The sequence below is a fragment of the Globicephala melas genome, chromosome 19 (assembly GCF_963455315.2).
Source record: "Globicephala melas chromosome 19, mGloMel1.2, whole genome shotgun sequence".
NCBI lineage: Eukaryota > Metazoa > Chordata > Mammalia > Artiodactyla > Delphinidae > Globicephala > Globicephala melas.
This window is the reverse complement of record NC_083332.1, coordinates 10,534,680-10,553,649: the sequence shown is the minus strand read 5'-3', so window position 1 is coordinate 10,553,649 and position 18,970 is coordinate 10,534,680. Positions and strand designations below refer to the sequence as shown.

General features: G+C 40.9%; 2 protein-coding genes across 13 annotated transcripts in view; both read left to right on the top strand.

Moving 5' to 3' along the window:
• Window positions 1–4,924, top strand: part of LOC115862336 (zinc finger protein 226) — a 30,833-nt gene extending 25,909 nt beyond the window's left edge. For all 7 annotated transcript variants that reach the window (XM_060288986.1, XM_060288988.1, XM_030874003.2 and 4 more), the window contains 2 exons: window positions 627–1,605; window positions 4,374–4,924. Coding sequence is in view for 1 of the 7 variants with exons in the window: in XM_030874003.2 (XP_030729863.2) it covers window positions 627–634 (8 nt within the window). In the remaining 6 variants the exon portion in view is untranslated. The remainder of the gene's footprint in view (window positions 1–626; window positions 1,606–4,373) is intronic.
• Window positions 1,475–16,029, top strand: ZNF227 (zinc finger protein 227). 6 transcript variants are annotated; one of them, XM_030873995.2, is made up of 6 exons: window positions 1,540–1,605; window positions 4,374–4,447; window positions 7,103–7,164; window positions 8,529–8,655; window positions 9,575–9,697; window positions 13,543–16,029. In XM_030873995.2, the coding sequence occupies exons 3-6, from the start codon at window positions 7,105–7,107 to the stop codon at window positions 15,603–15,605; spliced, it is 2,373 nt and encodes a 790-aa protein (XP_030729855.1). In that variant the 5' UTR covers window positions 1,540–1,605; window positions 4,374–4,447; window positions 7,103–7,104; the 3' UTR covers window positions 15,606–16,029. The 6 variants fall into 6 exon arrangements, with proteins under 6 accessions (XP_030729857.1, XP_030729855.1, XP_030729854.1 ...); XM_030873994.2 differs by having other exon boundaries at window positions 1,542–1,605; window positions 4,374–4,475; XM_060288983.1 differs by having other exon boundaries at window positions 1,562–1,605; window positions 4,374–4,451.
• The last annotated feature ends 2,941 nt before the right edge of the window (window positions 16,030–18,970 follow it).

The window sequence follows — 18,970 nt, the reverse complement described above, 5'->3', positions numbered from 1 at the left end:
TTGGCGGGTGGATTCTTAACCACTGGACCACCAGGGAAGTCCTGCACCCTTTTCCTTAATGGCTAAAGCAGATGTATGTTTACTAGGCCACAAAACAGGCTGTTTTAGTTAGCGTAAAGTGTAAAGTTAAATTACATAAAAGCCAGAATGACTTCCCCATACCTCAGTATGTGCAAATTTCTTCCATCAATATATTTGAACAAACAACAGTCTTTGTAGTGACTATTGTATAAACACCTAATTAACAACAACGTGCTTGTCTTTCAAGTTAAGAAACTCCCTGAGGATTGATTACAATGGCCCTGATTTGAGAAATTGATCACACAGTGCATGCTGAAGCTTGTCTTTTCACTCCATGTGGTGGTGTCCTCAGCAGCCAAGTTCTGAATTATTTGACTGTTCTGTTAACAATAGTGGAAATCGACAATACAATCTGCCCCTGGTGCATTTTTTGGGTCTTTCACTCATCTAAAAATCGCCTAAAACTGCATTTTAAGCCTATCATTTCCCTTCTCCCCCCCTTTTTTTCCTCTGGTAGAGGGGGTACAGTTCTATTACACTGATCTGTTTCTTTCAGTCTTTTAAGATTCTGACTCTTCAAATATTTATCATGTTTTGTTTGTCAGTGAGATAAAGCTAAGCTCTACCGGCGTCAGAGAACTGCTTCACACGAAGGGGATCCTGGAAGTCGTTGGCCGAGAACTCCCAAGAGTTTGGGGTTGTTTTGTTTTGTTTTAAAGCTCCAACGGGGAGGACACGGCCCTTCCTCTTCTTGGCGCTCTGGGAAGTGTATTCCCCTGGACTCTATCCGGAAACGAGGGGCTGCGGCGTGTGTCCGGGGCTTCTGGGAAGTGTAGTTCCGAGCGCTGTGTAGTCAGAGGCACTTCCGCTCCGGGAAAGCGAGGCAGGCACCATTTTTTCGATCCGGGAGGTGAGTCGGCCCTGCACCCCCAAGACCCCTGCGAGCCTTTTCGGCCTGAGCGTGGGACTAGTCGCTACCTAGCCGGCTGTCTTAGGATGGAGAAGTCGCGGCCGCCGGCGGAGGCTGAGAGGTGGAGGGCGCAAGTGCGGCATCCTTCTGTTCTCCTCCCCCGCTTACCAAGCAGAGCTGCTACTTCTATCGGTACAATATATGGCGAGTTGTTGATTATCCGTGCGTCCTACTTTCCTCCTCTGGAAGACAGCGGGAGAGACGGTCACTACTGGGTAGGGTTGTGATTAGAATCGAGTGAGACCATACGTGTCAACAGCTTCGAACGCTGGTGTCACATAACGGGTTGACTCTCGCTGTTGACGCAGTTCATTTTCTCACGACCGCCCTTTTGACTGGACGCCCAAGTGAAGGGAGAGAGCGAGGAGCGATGGCACGGTCCTTCTGTCAGACATCGGGAGACAGCCCTTCCCGAGCTTTTCCCGAGCTTTTACTGATCTCGTTTTTTAGGAAGCACCGAGTCACCCCGCGCTAGTGCCTGGGGACGTCCCGTGGCAGTGTATCCGGCAGACGGATACAGTCGTGCTCTTCCACCACATCCTTTTCTTCGCCAGTCCTGAATTCGGAAACGGGAGGAAGGACGGACCTCTTGGCCCCTCACAGCATAGCCCCAGGTACACACTACTGAAAGGTCTTTGTTGGTCCGTCATCTGTTTTCAGTTAATCAGATTTCCTTCACTTAGTAAATTACCACTAGGAAAAAGATCAGTTGTCTGTTGACTACACCTGAGAATGTTTAATTGCTTGTTAATATGTACATGTGTTTTTCTACCATACGTACATGTGTTTTTAAAATATTTTTTAAAATGTTTTATTTACTTTAAAATATGTTTTAAAATATTTAAAAAAAATTTATTGAAGTATAGTTGATGTACAGTGTTGTGTTAATTTCTGCTGTACAGCAGAGTGACTCAGTTATATTCTTTTTCATATTCGTTTTCATTATGTGTATCACAGGATATTGAATATAGTTTCCTGTGCTATACAGGAGGGCCTTGTTGTTTATCCATCCTATATATAATAGTTTGCCTCTGTTAATCCCAAACTCCCAATACTTCCCTCCCTCAGCCCCCTTCCCCTTGGCAACCACAAGTTATTCTCTATGTCTGTGAGTCTGTTTCTGTTTCGTAGATAAGTTCATGTGTGTCGTGTTTTAGATTTCACATATAAGTGATATGTATGGTATTTGTCTTTCTGTCTTCGCTTAGTATGATAATCTCTAGGTCCATCCATGTTGCTGCAAATGGCATTATTTCATTCTTTTTAATGGCTGAGTAATATTCCATTGTGTATATATATATATATATATATATATATACACACACACACACACACACACACACACTACATCTTCTTTATCCATTCATTTGTCAGTGGACATTTAGGTTGTTTCCATAAGCTTGGCTATTGGAAATAGTGCTGTTACTAACACTGGGGTGCATGTATCTATTCGAATTATAGTTTTGTCTGGGTATATGCCCAGAAGTGGAATTGCTGGATCATATGGCAACTCTACTTTTAGTTTTTCGAGGAACCTGCATACTGTTTTCCATAGTGGCTGCACTAAATTACATTCCCCCCAACAATGTAAGAGGGTTCCCTCTTCTCCACACCCTCTCCAGCATTTATTACTTGTAGACTTTTTAATGATGGCCATTCTGACCAATGTGAGGTGGTACCTCATTGTAGTTTTGATTTGCATTTCTCTAATTAGCGACGATGAGCATCTTTTCACATGCCTGTTGGCCATCTGTATGTCTCCTTTGGAGAAATGTCTATTTGGGTCTTCCGCCTCTTTTTCGATTGGGTTGTTTGAGTTGTACGAGCTGTTTGTATATTTTGGAAATTAAGCCCTTATCAAGTCCTTTCATTTGCAAATATTTTCTCCCATTCCATAGGTTCTTTTCATTTTGTTTATGGTTTCCCTTGCTATGCAAAAGCTTATAAACTTGATTAGGTCCCATTTGTTTATTTTTTTCTTTTATTTCTATTGCCTTGGGAGAGTGACCTAGGAAAACATTGATATGATTTATGTCAGGGAACGTTTTGCCTATGTTCTCTTTTAAAAGAGTTTTATGGTGTCTTGTCTTATATTTAAGTTTTTAATCCATTTTGAGTTTATTTTTGTGTATGGTGTGAGGTGTGTTCTAACTTCATTGATTTATGTAAAATATTTTTAAAATATTTATTTTTAAATCACTATGCTCTACATTTCTTCCTTTTATTCTCTTTTATTATCTTCGGTTCAGTTTATTCCTTTTATTTACCCTCAACTCATTTGAAAATTGTGTGGTCTTATGTTTTAACTTTTAAAAATGATATCTGCCTCAACAATCACTAGATTTAATCAGCATGTATTCTCATTCTGAAAAATATAGAGACTAAATAAAAATACACTTGATATTTGATGATGGCTCCCTCATACCACCTTTTTTTTTTTTTTTTTCCACTGCAGGCTAGGTTATAGGTTTACTTTTTATTAAAACCACCCTCAAAATTTGTCATATCGTTCTAGGTTGTTTTTTCTTCTAACAAAGATATTACCAACATATTTACATGTTTCCTTACCATCAGTTCTTTTAGGATTCATTTCGTTATAAATTTTCTTTTTTTAAGCAGCTAAACGTCTTTCTTCCTCTCTCCTATAAATAACCATTTAGTTGAGCATAGAAATCAAGATTCACGATTTTTTTCCTTCATTTTGGAAATATTCATATATTTTAGATCTCCATTCTGCTTCCCTGTTTCTGTCAACCTAATTGTCATTTTTATTAGGTAAATTATACTTTCTGGGAGGTTTAAGGATTTTTGTTGTTGTTTTTAGTTATTTATCCTTTGCCTTCCTGAGTTTCACTGTCATTTGTTTAGGAGTATATGTATTTTTATTTATACTGTTCAGAATTTCTATATGTGAACTCAGCAGTTATCTCTTGAAATAAAACCTCTCTGTAGTTGCTTCCATTCCCTTCTTACACTCCTATTAGACAAATGTTGGAGCCTCTCAATCTATCTTCCATGTTTCTTGATTTTTATTTTGCCTCTTTTTCTTTTCTATGTGTTTTTCTTTATCTCCATGCACATAGGATGAAAGGCTTTTACCAGTAAGCCTTTTCTGGCCTCAGTGAAATAAATTGTCAGGAAATGATACTTTTTTAGAAAACTAATACAAGTGTGAGTAAAATATTATTAACTGGGCAACAAATTATTAAGTAAGGAGAAATTTTATGTCAGAATCAGGGCTTTCAGAAAATACAGGTGACTTTCATAGGAGAGCAGCCATATACAAAATCCAGATGCCTTTTAGGTCTCTTTTGTTGTTATTGTTAGAAAAGACATTGGCAGATACAGTTTCTGATGCAAAGGATCATCTGCTTTTTTGCAGCTGCAAGAAAAAGGGACTCCTATATTTTTAGAACTTTCCATCTACTCCTTGAATCCTTGGAACAACTCTACGTGGTGGGTATGGTTTACGAGGAGTGGCCAGGTGCATATCCTATCCTCATTGTGTAGATGACTGAAGAGAGGCACAGAGAGGTTTTTTGTAATACCCCTACATTACATGGGTGCGTAGTATCTTTTCCAGGATTTAAACCTAGGACTTTGACTCCAGAACTCTTTGTTTTATTCTTTTCTTTTTCTTTTTTTTTTTTTTTTTTTTGCGGTGCGCGGGCCTCTCACTGTTGTGGCCTCTCCCGTTGTGGAGCACAGGCTCCGGACGCGCAGGCTCAGCGGCCATGGCTCACGGGCCCAGCTGCTCCGCGGCATGTGGGATCTTCCCGGATCGGGGCACGAACCCGTGTCCCCTGCATCGGCAGGCGGACTCCCAACCACTGCGCCACCAGGGAAGCCCTTTTCTTTTTTTTTTAAACCCACATTGTTGTTACGTTGCGTTTCATTTCCTGCCACCCCCAGGATCAGAAATCTTTTTTTTTTCAGGTTTTATTTTCATTATTATTCTTTTTTTTTATTGAAGTATAGGTAATTTACAATGTTGTGTTAGTTTTAAGTGTACAGTAAAGTGATTCAGTTTTTTATATATATTCTTTTTCAGATCCTTTTCCATCATAGGTTATTATAAAGTACTGGGTATAGTTCCCTGTGCTATACAGTAGGTCCTTGTTGTTTATCTGTTTTATATAGAGTAGTGTCTATATGTTAATCCCAAACTCCAAATTTATTCCCCCTTCCTCCTCCCTCCCTTTTCCCCACCCACTATCCCCTTTGATAACCATGTTTGTTTTCTGTGTCTGTGAGTCTATTTCTGTTTTGTAAATAAGTTCATTTGTATCATTGTTTTAGATTCCACATATAAGTGATATTATATGATATTTGTCTTTGTCTGGCTTACTTCGCTTAGTATGATAATCTCTAAGTCCATCCATGTTGCTGAACATGGCATTATTTCATTCATTTTAATAGCTGAGTAATATTCCATTCCATACCACAACTTCTTTATTCATTCATCTGTCAATGGACATTTAGGTTGCTTCCATGTCTTAGCTGTTGTAAATAGTTCTATGAACATTGGGGTGCATGTATCATTTTTTTAAAAATTTTTATTGGCGTATAGTTGCTTTACAATGTTAGTTTCTGCTGTACAGCAAAGTGAATCAGCCATACGTATACATATGTCCCCTCTTTTTTAGATTTCCTTCCCATTTAGGTCACCACAGGTCACTGAGTAGAGTTTCCTGTGCTGTACAGTAGGTTCTCATTAGTTATCTCTTTTATACATGATAGTGTATATGTGTCAATCTGAATCTCCCAATTCATCCCACCCCCTTCTTCCCCCCTTTGTATCCATAAGTTTGTTCTCAACGTGTGTCTCTATTTCTGATTTGCAAATAAGTTCATCTGTACCGTTTTTCTAGATTCCACATAGAAGTGATACTATACTATATTTGTTTTTCTCTTTCTGACTTACTTCACTCTGTATGACAGTCTGTAGATTTATCCACATCTCTGCCAATGGCACTATTTTATTCCTTTTTATGGTAGAGTAATATTCCATTGTATACATGTACCACATCTTGTTTATCCATTCCTATGTTGATGGATACTTTTTTTAATATTTATTTATTTATTTGCTTGCATGGGGTCTTAGTTGCAGCAGGCGGGCTCCTTAGTTGCGGCTCTAGGGCTCCTTAGTTGCGGCTTGCCGGCTCCTTAGTTGCAGCACACAGGCTCCTTAGTTGTGGCCTGCGAACTCTTAGTTGCGGCATGTGTGTGGGATCTAGTTCCCTGACCAGGGATCGAACCTGGGCCCCCTGCATTGGGAGCAGTCTTATCCACTGTGCCACCAGTGAAGTCCCATGTTTTATGTAATTTTTATTGGGCCGTTATTTCTTATTACAAAAATAACTTATGAGCATTGTGCATATGTCTTTTTGAATTAGAGTTTTCTCTGGATATATGCCCAGAAGGGAGATTGCTGGATCCTATGGTAGCTCTGTTTTTAGTTTTTTAAGGAACTTCCATACTGTTGTCCATAGTGGCTGTACCAATTTACATTGGCACCAACAGTGTAGGAGGGTTCCCTTTTCTCCACATTCTCTCCAGCATGTATTATTTGTAGACTTTAATGATGGCCATTCTGACTGATGTGAGGTGATACCTCATTGTAGTTTTGATTTGCATTTCTCTAATAATTAGCAGTGTTGAGCATCTCTTCATGTGCCTTTTGGCCATTTTGTATGTCTTCTTTGGAGATGCCTATTTAGGTCTTCTGCCCATTTTTTGATTGGGTTGTTTGCTTTTTTGATATTAAGCTGTATGAGCTGTTTGTATATTTTGGAAATTAGTCCCTTCAGTAGCATAATTTGCAAATATTTTCTCCCAGTCCATAGATCGTCTTCTCATTTTTTTTTATGGTAGGATCAGAAGTCTTTATGGTAGGGATACTGTGTTTGGTTGTGCTGCTTGTTCACTGTCCAGTGGCTGCTGGCTGACAGTCCTGCTAGTAGCTGCAGTCTACTCCAAGCTCTGCTTACCAAGCTGTATGTGAGCACCTCTGCCTGGGAGTACGAGTGCTCATGTGTAATTTCTGCAGAGATCCACATGGGCTCCTGACAGCCCTGGCCTGCATCTCATGGCTTCTTTGTCCTTCCCCAGTTATGCCTTCTCAGGAATCTGACCTTCCCCGGAAGGAGTGGGAGAAAATGACTGAGTTTCAGGTAAGTAAGGCATTGCTTTCTGACTCCTAAGGGATTTTATTTCTCAAAGATTGGACACACCTTTTTTCTCTTCCTTGGAAAGGTTAATGAACACGACACACCTTGCGTGCACGTTGTGTGCCAGACTGTGCGTTTTGTTTGGTTTATTTTATCATCTTTATTTCACAAAGCAATCTTTGAAAAATTGTGGAAACTTGGAATAGAGAAAGATAATTTACCCTACTACTCTGTTTACAAACTACCTCTTTTTGCTTTCTCATATTCCTTTTCCCTCAGGCATTCACAGCTATATATTTGTAATATTTGAATTGATGGGACATACTTATAAACATTAGATAAAGGTTTAATATCTCTAATTCTCATCGAAATTAGTAAAATAAAGTAAGACCCAACTGGAATATGAATAAAAGAAGGAAAAGGAGCGTCACAATAATGGAAAGTAAATTTATGAAGAAAATAATTTAATAACTAAATGTGTACAAACGTTAATGAAAGCTTTCTATTTATTTATTTCACTTAGATTGTTGAAGATTTTCTTTTTTTTAAAAAAACGGAATTATGTCTTATTTGGCCAATGTAGAGATTCAGGAACATTTGTACTCCCTCATATGAAAGGTGAATTGGGAAAACCTTTTGAGATGGAAATCTGCCATTATGCTTTCAAAAATTTTAAAGTGCAGTTGCTACTTCTTGGTTGAGATCTCTGTGAAAGGATCTTTACAGCAGATGATGATAAGTAAAAATCTGTAACTAATTGTGCTTTATTTGGATAGATTAAAGCTACATCATCAGTTCTAAGGAATACTATACTATGCAGTCACAAAATGGAATGAAAGAGATTTTAATGATACTGCTTGCTTAAATTTATTGAGCACTTCTTATGTGCCAGGCGCCATTGTAAGTGCTTTACACATGTTCATTCGTCTAATCCTTTCAAACACCTTGTGATTGAGACACCATTACAGAGAAGAGGAAATTAAGATAGTGAGAGGTAAAGGAATTTGCCCAGGGTCCTGTCATTAAAACCTTGAAATTTGAACTCACCCTGTGCCTTCACCAGCTGTGCGTGTCGCAGCAGGTGGTTATGGCTTTTGCCTTGAAAGCATAGGTGAGGAGCTGTGTACCTGTCCTGGAGGGTTGCAGAAAGCCTGTGAACTTTGCGAATATTAAAAGCAGAGATAGAGTGGGACAGCGGGGAGGTGACATCACTGTCACTGAGAGGGGCAAGTGTTGGGACTGAAAACTGCCTGGAGTCCCTCCAAATCGGTAACCATTTTTTGGGTTAATCTTCTTTATCCTTCTCGATGCTGCCCTTCTTCCAATGGAGGTTGTGAGATTGAGGTGACATGTGTTTGATGCCGTAGGAGGCAGTGACCTTCAAGGACGTGGCCGTGACCTTCACCGAGGAGGAACTGGGGCTGCTGGACTCTGCCCAGAGGAAACTGTACCAGGATGTGATGGTGGAGAACTTCCGGAACCTGGTCTCAGTGGGTGAGGACGGGCACTCTGACCCTGAACTTCAAGTCTCTTGAGAGTGTCTCGTCCTCAGCTGTTCAAAGCTTTGGACCTTGTGAAGTGGTTCCTTGACCTTGAAGACACAAGTTTTTCCAATCCATAGGTTTTTCTGGTCCCTCTCTGCTCAGGCAAAATTCCATCCGGGGTGATTTTGCCTCCTTGGGGACATTTGGCAATGTCTGGAGACAGTTTTGATTGTCACAGCTGAAGGAGGGGTGCTGCTGGCATCTAGTGGCTAGTGGTGCTGTTAAACGTCCTACGATGCACAGGACCACCGCCCCCCACCACACAGAATTAGCCAGTGCAGAATATCAGTAGTGCCTCAGCTGAGAAACCCTGTTTTAGATGATCTATAAACGGGCAGCTTAGCGTCTATACTTTGTCTTTCAGATACTTTGGTGGATCTTGGAGTCAACTTAGTTCATTGTACTGGCATTATTTTTTTTTTCAGTGAAATAGAATAAAATGGAATAAGAATAGAAACTGTCAGAGTTCCTTATCAAGATCCCCTCACATTGTAGCAAAAACTGTGACCGTTTGCAGTAAGTGGTATGAGAGTGTGGGAAATATGATAAAAACAGACATTGGTTAAATCTAATTTTATCTATATGTAGACATGAACTAGGTTGTGACCTCAATTTGTTTTTCTTTTTTTGATTGAAGTATAGTTGATTTACAATGTTGTGTTAGTTTCAGGTGTACAGCAAAATGATTCAATTATATATATATTCTTTTTCAGATTCTTTTCTCTTATAGGTTGTTACAGAATATTGAGTATAGTTCCCTGAATTCATTTCTTATTACAGTTTGTGATCACTTGAGGGTTATAGAACTTGGACAAAGATCTATTTAAGCTTTGTGTTCATCTTAAATATATATATCTGCCTTTTCATAGGACATCTTCCCTTCAAGCCAGATATGGTGTCCCAGTTGGAGACAGAAGAAAAGATTTGGATGATGGAGAGAGAAACCCAAAGAAACGGGCATTCCAGTGAGAACTGCAAAGCTATTATTTCAGGTACCAGCTAATCTTCTCTCCACGTCCGTGATGACCGCTCTTGTCCACGTGCTGTCATCTCTTGCCTGGACTGTGACAGCTTCCTCCAAACTGGTCTCCATGCTTCCGCTCTTGCACTCCTGTAACCTCTTCTCCACATGGTAGCCAGACTGGTTCTTTAGAAAGCAAGTAAGATCATACCATTCCTCTGTCCAAAACCCTCCCAAGGCCTCCCCTTTCACTCTGAGTCCTTACAGTGGACTGCAGGGCCCTACCTGATCTGGCCTCCTCACTGAGTTCCTCTTTGATCACCCATCCTTTTACCCTTTCTTAGATCATTCATGTCATCCTGGCCCCTTTGGAGTGTTTTCTTGTTTCCCAACCTTCGACTAGCTCTCTGCCTCAGTGTAGAGGCCCGCAGCCACTCCCTTACTCACTCAGGTCTTTGCTCAAATTTCATCTCATCAGACAGACCTTGTGTGTCTGCCCCATTTACAGTGCCATTCTCTCTCCATTCTCCGTGCCCTCACCCTGCCTTATTTTGTATCGAAGCACTGATAGCCTCCTGACCTCGTAACTTGTCTTTATTTACTTGTTCCTCATCCGTCTCCCCTTGAAAGTAGGAATTTGGGCAATTGTATTTCCTGTCTCTACCCAAAGCCTCCGATGAGCCTTCTGCATAGTAGATGCTCAGTACGTAATTGTTGAATGAAGATATTACTTTAAAAATTACTATTTTTGGGCTTCCTTCATGGAGCAGTGGTTGAGAATCCGCCTGCCGATGCAGGGGACGCGGGTTCGTGCCCCGGTCCGGGAAGATCCCACATGCCGCAGAGCGGCTGGGCCCGTGAGCCATGGCCGCTGAGCCTGCGCGTCCGGAGCCTGTGCTCCGTGACGGGAGAGGCCACAACAGTGAGAGGCCCACGTACCGAAAAAAAAAAAAAAATCCTATTCTTTTGAGTAAAAGTGAGGAAGCTCTCCTCACAGCTCTTCCTGACCTATGACCCCAGCCTTCTTCATCTGTGAAGACCACCTCATCCTCTGGATCCCCAGCCATTGTTTCACTTTTCTCCCCAGCCTTTCAAGGCCCTCTGTTCTCCTGCCTTTGCTCAGATCCTCACTGTTTACTTCACTGTTTGACCTCCTCTTCCTTTCTCTCCCCTTCCTTCCCGTCTCTTTAATTTGCATATTCCTCAGTTCTACCCATTTAAAAACATCAGATATTCCTAGGGAATGTAAATGTATATACTCTCGCTCTGCCTGAAAAACGAAGGAGAGAAGCTTATCTGCAAACATGATAGATTAGGCCCTGAATTCTGAGAGTGGTTAATGGATATAACCATCTGCATTTGTCCATCTCCCTTCTCATGTCTACATGTTGCTTCACGTTTGATGCATTCAGGAATATTACTGGAAAGGGTCTCATTCTCTTTTTCTTTTTTTTAATTGAAGTGTAGATGATTTACAATGATGTGTTAGTTTCACTGGGGTTCATTTTTATATGCAAACTGAACCTCAGGAATCATGATCCTACGTATTGTTACACTTCAGTTTTGTGTCATAGACCAAGTCTTTTTTTAACAAATCTGGTAGCATTTTCTGCCACCCTTTCTCAAAGGTTTTTTTGACCTCTTCAGCATCCGCATGTTTCAGGATTTTGCAACCATGCTTCAAGTACAAATACTACCTAAAATGTTCTTTATAGGTCACAGGAGTGCAAAATAAAGAGCTTGTTTTTGTAGGGATTCTTTTTTTTTTTAAATGTATTTATTTATTTTTGGCCGCATTGGGTCTTCGTTGCTGCGCATGGGCTTTCTCTAGTTGCGGCGAGCGGGGGCTACTCTTTGTTGCGGTGCACAGGCTTCTCATCGCCGTAGCTTCTCCTGTTGCGGAGCACAGGCTTTAGAGGCGTGGGCTTCAGTAGTTGTGGCACGTGGGCTCAGTAGTTGTGGCTCACAGGCTCTAGAGCGCAGGCTCAGTAGTTGTGGCACACAGGCTTAGTTGCTCCGAGGCATGTGGGATCTTCCCGGACCACGGCTCGAATCCATGTCCCCTGCATTGGCAGGTGGATTCTTAACCACTGCGCCACCAGGGAAGTCCCGCGTTTCCTTTTTTTACGGACCCTTGTGACTTCTTTGGGCTCATCTCAAGATCCTTAATTTAATCAGATCTGAAGTCCCTTTTGCTGTGTACATTAACATGTTCGCAGGTTCCAGGGATTAGGGCATGGACATCTTTAGGATGTTCAGTTAGCCTACCATACCCTGAAATATGCACATACCTGTTGGGACTTGTTCAGTTTATATTATTTGAATGTAACTCTCTATTTAAGCAAATTAATCATTCAGGACTTGGCACCACTTTAAACATTTTAAGCCAGTGGCTTCCATACGTTTTTAACTATGACTCTCAATAAGAAATATTTTACATCCCGACCAAGTATAAATGTAACATACGTGCGTATTTATGTGTATGTCTACAGCTGAAACAAGCATTTTATATAGTGTTATCCTTACTGCTTGTGATATGCTTTTCATATTTTTATTATTTTTTTCCACATAATTTCTTTTATTTTTTTAAATTTAATTTTTATTTTATATTGGGTATAGTTGATTTACAATGTTGTGTTAGTTTCATGTGTACAGCAAAGTGGTTCAGTTATACATACACACATATTTATTCTTTTTCAGATTCTTTTCCCATATAGGTTATTACAGAATATTGAGGGTTTTTTTTTTCCCTCCTTGGCCACACCATGCAGCTTGTGGGATCTTAGTTCCCCAACTAGGGATCGAACCTGGCCCTGGCAGTGAAAGTGCTGAGTCCTAATCACTGGACCACCAGGGAATTCCCACTTCTTTTTCTTTGAAGTGTCACAATGTATGGAATGGATTTCACAGTTCACGAGTATATGCCAGCAATTTGAGAAATTCTGTTACAGTGGGGATGAAACAATGAAGAAATCAAAGTGTTTGTTTTCCTCATGATTGTTACATCCTAGTTCTTCTAAATGGGCAGGAAAAAATTAAGAAGTACATAGTAAATCAAATAATAAGTGCCATGGGGGAAAAGAAAGCAGAGTAAGGCAGATGGGAAGAGTGGAAGGTGTGTTGGGGTGGGAGGAATTATCTTATACTGGGTGATAGGAAGGCCTCACCCAGTTGAGTGACATTTGAGCAGAGAGACCCGAAGGGAATGAGAGAAAAAGCAAGGTTTGCAGCTTCCTGGGCAAAAGCTTTCCAAGCTGCACATAACTCTCCCTCTCCTCCATTCAGGGTTGCCTTTGAGAATCTGTTCTCTTTCTTCTCCTCCCAGGTTCTTTCTCAGCTGTCCAAGGTTAGTTTTCCCTTTCCCCCTTCTTTTTACAGAGACCAGAATCACTCCCAGGCTTAGAAAAATGAATGTTATTATCCCAACCGCTTCCCAAATTTACTCTTAGATCATATCTACCAGGACCTAAAGTACTGTTTAATGTCTACAGTCTGTGCTTTCCTAACCTAATTCAGTAGAAGCCCACTTGTCATAAGCCTGCTAAGGAACAAGTGATTAGGCTTTTAATTGACGTTGCTGTAGGTTGGAAGGTGGGTTGTCTTTGTTGCCCTGCAGCCATCCGATTTCAAACCTACAGCTCTTCTATTAAACCGTTAGACCTGTGGTTCTAAATAGGTCACATTTACAGAAAAGTCTCTTGACCCTGTTCTTTGCTTCCACTTACACGAAAAAGCATAACAAAAGGATAAGTGGTGTGGTACAGACATGACCCTTTCTCTGGTTTTTTTAAGGCCTTATCCCTGAGTGTGAAATCCCGATGTTTCTGAACAAAGCATTTACTTGTCCTCACCTCTGAATATCGCTTTTTCTTTTAGGCAGCAAGAATCCCGATGAGGTGGAGACTCTTGGAAAAGTCGCATTAAAATACCTTTCATGTGAAGAGCCGTCTTGCTGGCAAATCTGGAAACAGGTCGCAAGTGATTCAACGTGCTGTCTTCAGAGGAGGACTTCCCATTTCCTACAAGGTGATTCTCTTCAGGTTTCTGAAAATGAGAACCATATGATGAACCACAAAGGCGATAGTTCCAGTTACCTTGAAAATCAAGAGTTTTTGATTTCGAGAACCCAGGATTCCTGTGGGAATATGTATGTGAGTGAGTCAGGGAATCAGAGTAGAGGTAAGCAAATGAACGGGAAAAACAACCCATGTATATGTGAAGCCTTCATGAAGAAATCACCCCTGAGTGATCCTGTTACAACTGACACAGAACAGAAACCCTGCAAAGGAGACACACTGTATCCCTGTAGAGAGTGTGGGAGAAGCTTCAGTGATAGCGAAGTGCTCCCAGTTCATCCGAGGGTTCACCTGGGAGAGAAATGCTCCCATCTGCAAAGTCATCAAAGAATTCACCCACGAGGAAAAGTCGATAAATGTCGTGAATCCGGCGATGGTTTCAATAGGAACTCCTTTCATCCCCGTCAATCTAATCACACGGGAGAGAAGTCCTATAGGTGTGACAGTTGTGGCAAGGGATTCAGTAGCAGCACAGGCCTTATCATCCACTATAGGACACACACGGGGGAGAAGCCTTACAAATGCGAGGAGTGCGGTAAATGCTTTAGCCAAAGTTCAAATTTTCAGTGCCATCAGAGAGTCCACACCGAAGAGAAACCGTACAAGTGCGACGAGTGCGGGAAGGGCTTTGGCTGGAGCGTTAACCTTCGTGTTCACCAGAGGGTCCACAGGGGTGAGAAACCCTATAAGTGTGAGGAGTGTGGGAAGGGCTTCACACAGGCCGCGCATTATCACATACATCAGAGGGTCCACACCGGGGAGAAACCCTACAAATGCGATGTCTGCGGCAAGGGGTTCAGTCACAATTCCCCTTTGATATGCCACCGGAGGGTCCACACTGGAGAGAAACCGTACAGATGTGAGGCGTGCGGGAAGGGCTTCACCCGTAACACAGATCTTCACATCCACTTCCGTGTCCACACGGGAGAGAAACCCTACAAATGCAAGGAGTGCGGGAAGGGCTTCAGTCAGGCTTCCAATCTTCAAGTCCACCAGAACGTCCACACCGGGGAGAAACGATTCAAATGCGAGACGTGTGGGAAGGGCTTCAGTCAGTCGTCAAAGCTGCAGACCCACCAGAGAGTCCACACAGGGGAAAAGCCCTACAGATGCGACATGTGCGGTAAGGACTTCAGTTACAGTTCAAATCTTAAACTGCACCAAGTCATTCACACTGGAGAAAAACCATATAAATGTGAGGAGTGTGGGAAGGGCTTCAGTTGGAGATCAAACCTTCATGCTCATCAGAGAGTCCACTCAGGAGAGAAACCCTACAAATGTGAGGCGTGTGATAAGAGCTTCAGTCAGGCCATAGATTTCCGGGTCCATCAGAGAGTCCACACGGGCGAGAAACCCTACAAGTGTGGTGTCTGTGGGAAGGGCTTCAGCCAGTCCTCTGGTCTTCAGTCCCATCAGAGGGTCCACACTGGGGAGAAGCCCTACAGATGCAACATGTGTGGAAAGGGCTTTCGTTACAGTTCACAGTTTATATACCACCAGAGGGGCCACACTGGTGAAAAGCCTTACAAATGTGAGGAGTGTGGGAAAGCCTTCGGGCGGAGCTTGAATCTTCGCCATCACCAGAGGGTCCACACAGGAGAGAAACCCCACAAGTGTGAGGAGTGTGGGAAGGCCTTCAGTCTCCCCTCCAATCTTAGAGTCCATCTGAGTGTTCACGCTCGGGAGAAACTGTTTAAATGTGAGGAGTGTGGGAAGGGCTTCAGTCAGAGTTCTCGGCTTCACGCCCACCAGAGGGTCCACACAGGAGAAAAACCATACAAGTGTGACATATGTGGTAAGGACTTCAGTCACCGTTCACGGCTTACATACCATCAGAAAGTCCACACTGGCAAGAGTCTTTAAAAGTGAGAAGTCTGTTAGACTTCAGTCAGGATGCACATCTTCAAGGTTTTGGAGAGTCCATGCTGCTGATAAACTCTATGAAGTATTGAGAGTGGAAAGGGATTCCTTCAGATGGAATCTTCCCAGCAAATCCATTAAAATGGTGACATAGAACCATACATAGTAACAGGGGAGAAATAGGTTGTAACCCTCTTGGTAAGATCCACGTGATATAAATGACCTCTCAAAGTGAATATATGCCTAAAGACAGTGTGTGAAAAGGATATTTGCCATATACTAACTAGTTTTTTTTTTTTGAGGGGGGATGTCAAGGAGGCCTTTGGGGTTATTTTTCCATCAACTTCCATTTTATACTTGTTTACAGTGACCATTATTTTTACTAAAGCTGTAAAACTATGAAAAATGAATAAAATTACTAAAAATTTCCTGGAGCCAAGAATTTGTAATATGATTGCTTTATTTCATCTGATACATCGGATTAAAATTAAGGAATAGATCCCCAGAGATGAACCTTTGATCTTCAGAAGTAAATACATATCTGCCGCAGATGTATATAAAGGAATGTTCATTGCATTATTGTTTATAATAGCAAGCATAGAAATAATCAGTTGGGTTGCCAAAGTATTTTATGATTTACTTATCCAGTGCAAATTTTGCTATGGATGTTGGAAGATGTCCAGAATACATTAACCTGGAAAAACACAAAGCATGGAATTTTTGTGTGATCTCATTAAAAAAGAACAAAAAAGTATTTATTTTTACTTATCTCTAAATGATGGGATTTTGCTTGATATAAATTTTTACATTTCTTTAAACTTCATTTTGAAATAATTTAAAACTTTCCAAATATTATAAAAATTATATAAAATCTCTCATGTACCCTGTACTCAGATTCACCAGTTAACATGTTTGAGTCATTATTCTCTTAATGTATGTGAACGTGTATATATGCACACACATATTGACATATGCTTTTTTTTAACCATGAGTATGTTCTAGACCTCTTAGCCTTTGCATCTGAATACTTAAGTAATACTGTAAGAACAAGGATATTCACTTACATATCTACAGCACAAGTATAGCATTCAGGAAAATTGAATATTGATGCATAACGTCTAACCTCCAGACCTTATTCAAATTTTAGCAGTTGTCTCTCTCTCTTTCTCTCCCTCTCCCCCTCCTCCTTCCCTCTCTCTTTCCTTTTTCTTTATTTTTTTGGTAGGTGACAGGATTAAAATCAATTTATTAACAAATCTTCAAAGAAAGGTCTATATTTGCCTTTCACATAATTTGATTATTCACCATATGACTATCCAGTTGTTCCTATACCAATTACTGAACATTTCCCTTATTCCCCACTACTATGCAGTGCCACTTTTGAAGAAAATCAGTAATCTGTATATGATTAGATGGATGTCTTGACTCTCCATTCCCTTTGATTGGTCTACTTTTCAATAATTTTACCAATACCACACTGCTTCAGTTACCATAGCTTTGCAACGAGTCTTGATATTTGGTAGAAAACATTTTCTCATCTTGCTCTCTTTTTAGGTGTCTTGGCAGCTTCCAGTTAAGGTAATAGGAGATACAAACAGAACCACCCATGAAATATGCTTTCCAAAACAAAATAAACCTGAATCACATTGAACCTCTAATTCTAACCACTGGTACACAGGAAATACATATGGAGAAATATTTGTGACAACATGAATAAAACTGTAGGGCATATGCTAAATGAAATAAGAGAGAAAGAAAAATAATGCATGGTATTAGTTATATGTGGAATCTAAGGGGGAAAAAAGGTCAAACTGAGAAACGTAGTGTGGTGGTGGTTGTTGCCTGGGGAATGGGGGGAGGTTGGTTATAAAAAGGGTACAAACTTTCAGCTTTAAGATGAACAAGGTCTGAGGATCTAATCTATGGTGACTACAGTTGATGATGCAGTATTGTATAGTTTAAATTTGCTAAGAGAGTAGATATTAAAGGTTCTCACTCCTCTCCCTCCAAAAGAGTTAGCTATGTGAAGTGATGAATGTGTTAATTCACTTGTGGGAGTCCTTTCACAATGTATATCAATTCATCACATATACTTTAAATATATTACAATTTTACTTGTCAATTATACCTCATAAAGCTGAAAAAAGTTGAATTTGTTACCGTTATCTGAGCAAGATACCCCACTTACGCACCTACGTTTTGAATAATTGTGGCTCATTGATTTAGACCATCCTGAAGAAAAATAAAACATTCTATTGTATTTACTTATTTTCCTATTGTGTTTATGGCGATTTTATTTGTTATGGTAACTTTACAAATTGAAGGTTTGTGGCAAACCTGTGTCAAGCAAGTCTACTGGTGCCATTTTTCCAACAGCATTATTTTTATGTTGTATACATTATTGTTTAACATAATGTAATTGCACACTTAGATTACATTATAGTGTAAACTTATATGCAGTGGGAAACTAAAAAATTCATACAACTCAAGTTTATTTCGATATTTGCTTTATTGCAATGGTCTGGAATCTAACACCAGATATCTCCGAGGTATGCCTGTATTCTAGACTTTTCTCTTTCAAAGTACAGTATTCCTTCACTTCTTGCTAATGCATCTTCTTTCGTTTGCTGGAAAACTCCAGATTTCAAAATGAGCAATTAAAACCAACAAAAGTGGGAAAGTCGTTATTTATATTGTGGCTTGATCAAAGGTTACTTTTCCTTCTCCTGAGTCTTTAGCATCTTGGAATGAATAGCTCATGCTAGGTAAACATTGTCAGGGGTTTACATGTATCCAGGCACAAGGAGAGTAAAGAAGGCAATAAACCGAGTTTGAGATCCTCTCTTCGCCTTTCTTTGCTATACAGCCACATTTACTTTTCAGTCGCACTTATTAGTAACGTAATTAAAACAACAACAACAAAAAACCCTCCAGAAGAGAAGGAAGGAAGGAAAAGAAAAAGATCAAGCGCTAATAGCGTCTCCAAACTGACTGAACTGAACCGGCTTATATTTAAAAACAAAACAAAGCAAACAAAAAAAAGTGGCATTACTTTTTTTTTTTTTTTTTTTTGGTATGTGGGCCTCTCACTGTTGTGGCCTCTCCCGTTGCGGAGCACAGGCTCCAAACGCGCAGGCTCAGCTGCCATGGCTGACGGGCCCAGCCGCTCCGCGGCACTTGGGATCTTCCCGGACCGGGGCACGAACCCGTGTCCCCTGCGTGAGCAGGCGGACTCTCAACCACTGCGCCAGGAGGGAAGCCCGTGGCATTACTTTTGCCGAGGATTCTGGGGAGTGTAGTCCAGCAGCGCCGGGTAGTCAGAGCCACTTCCGCTCTCGAAGGGAAGAGGTGTAGCCCTTGTTCCGCTG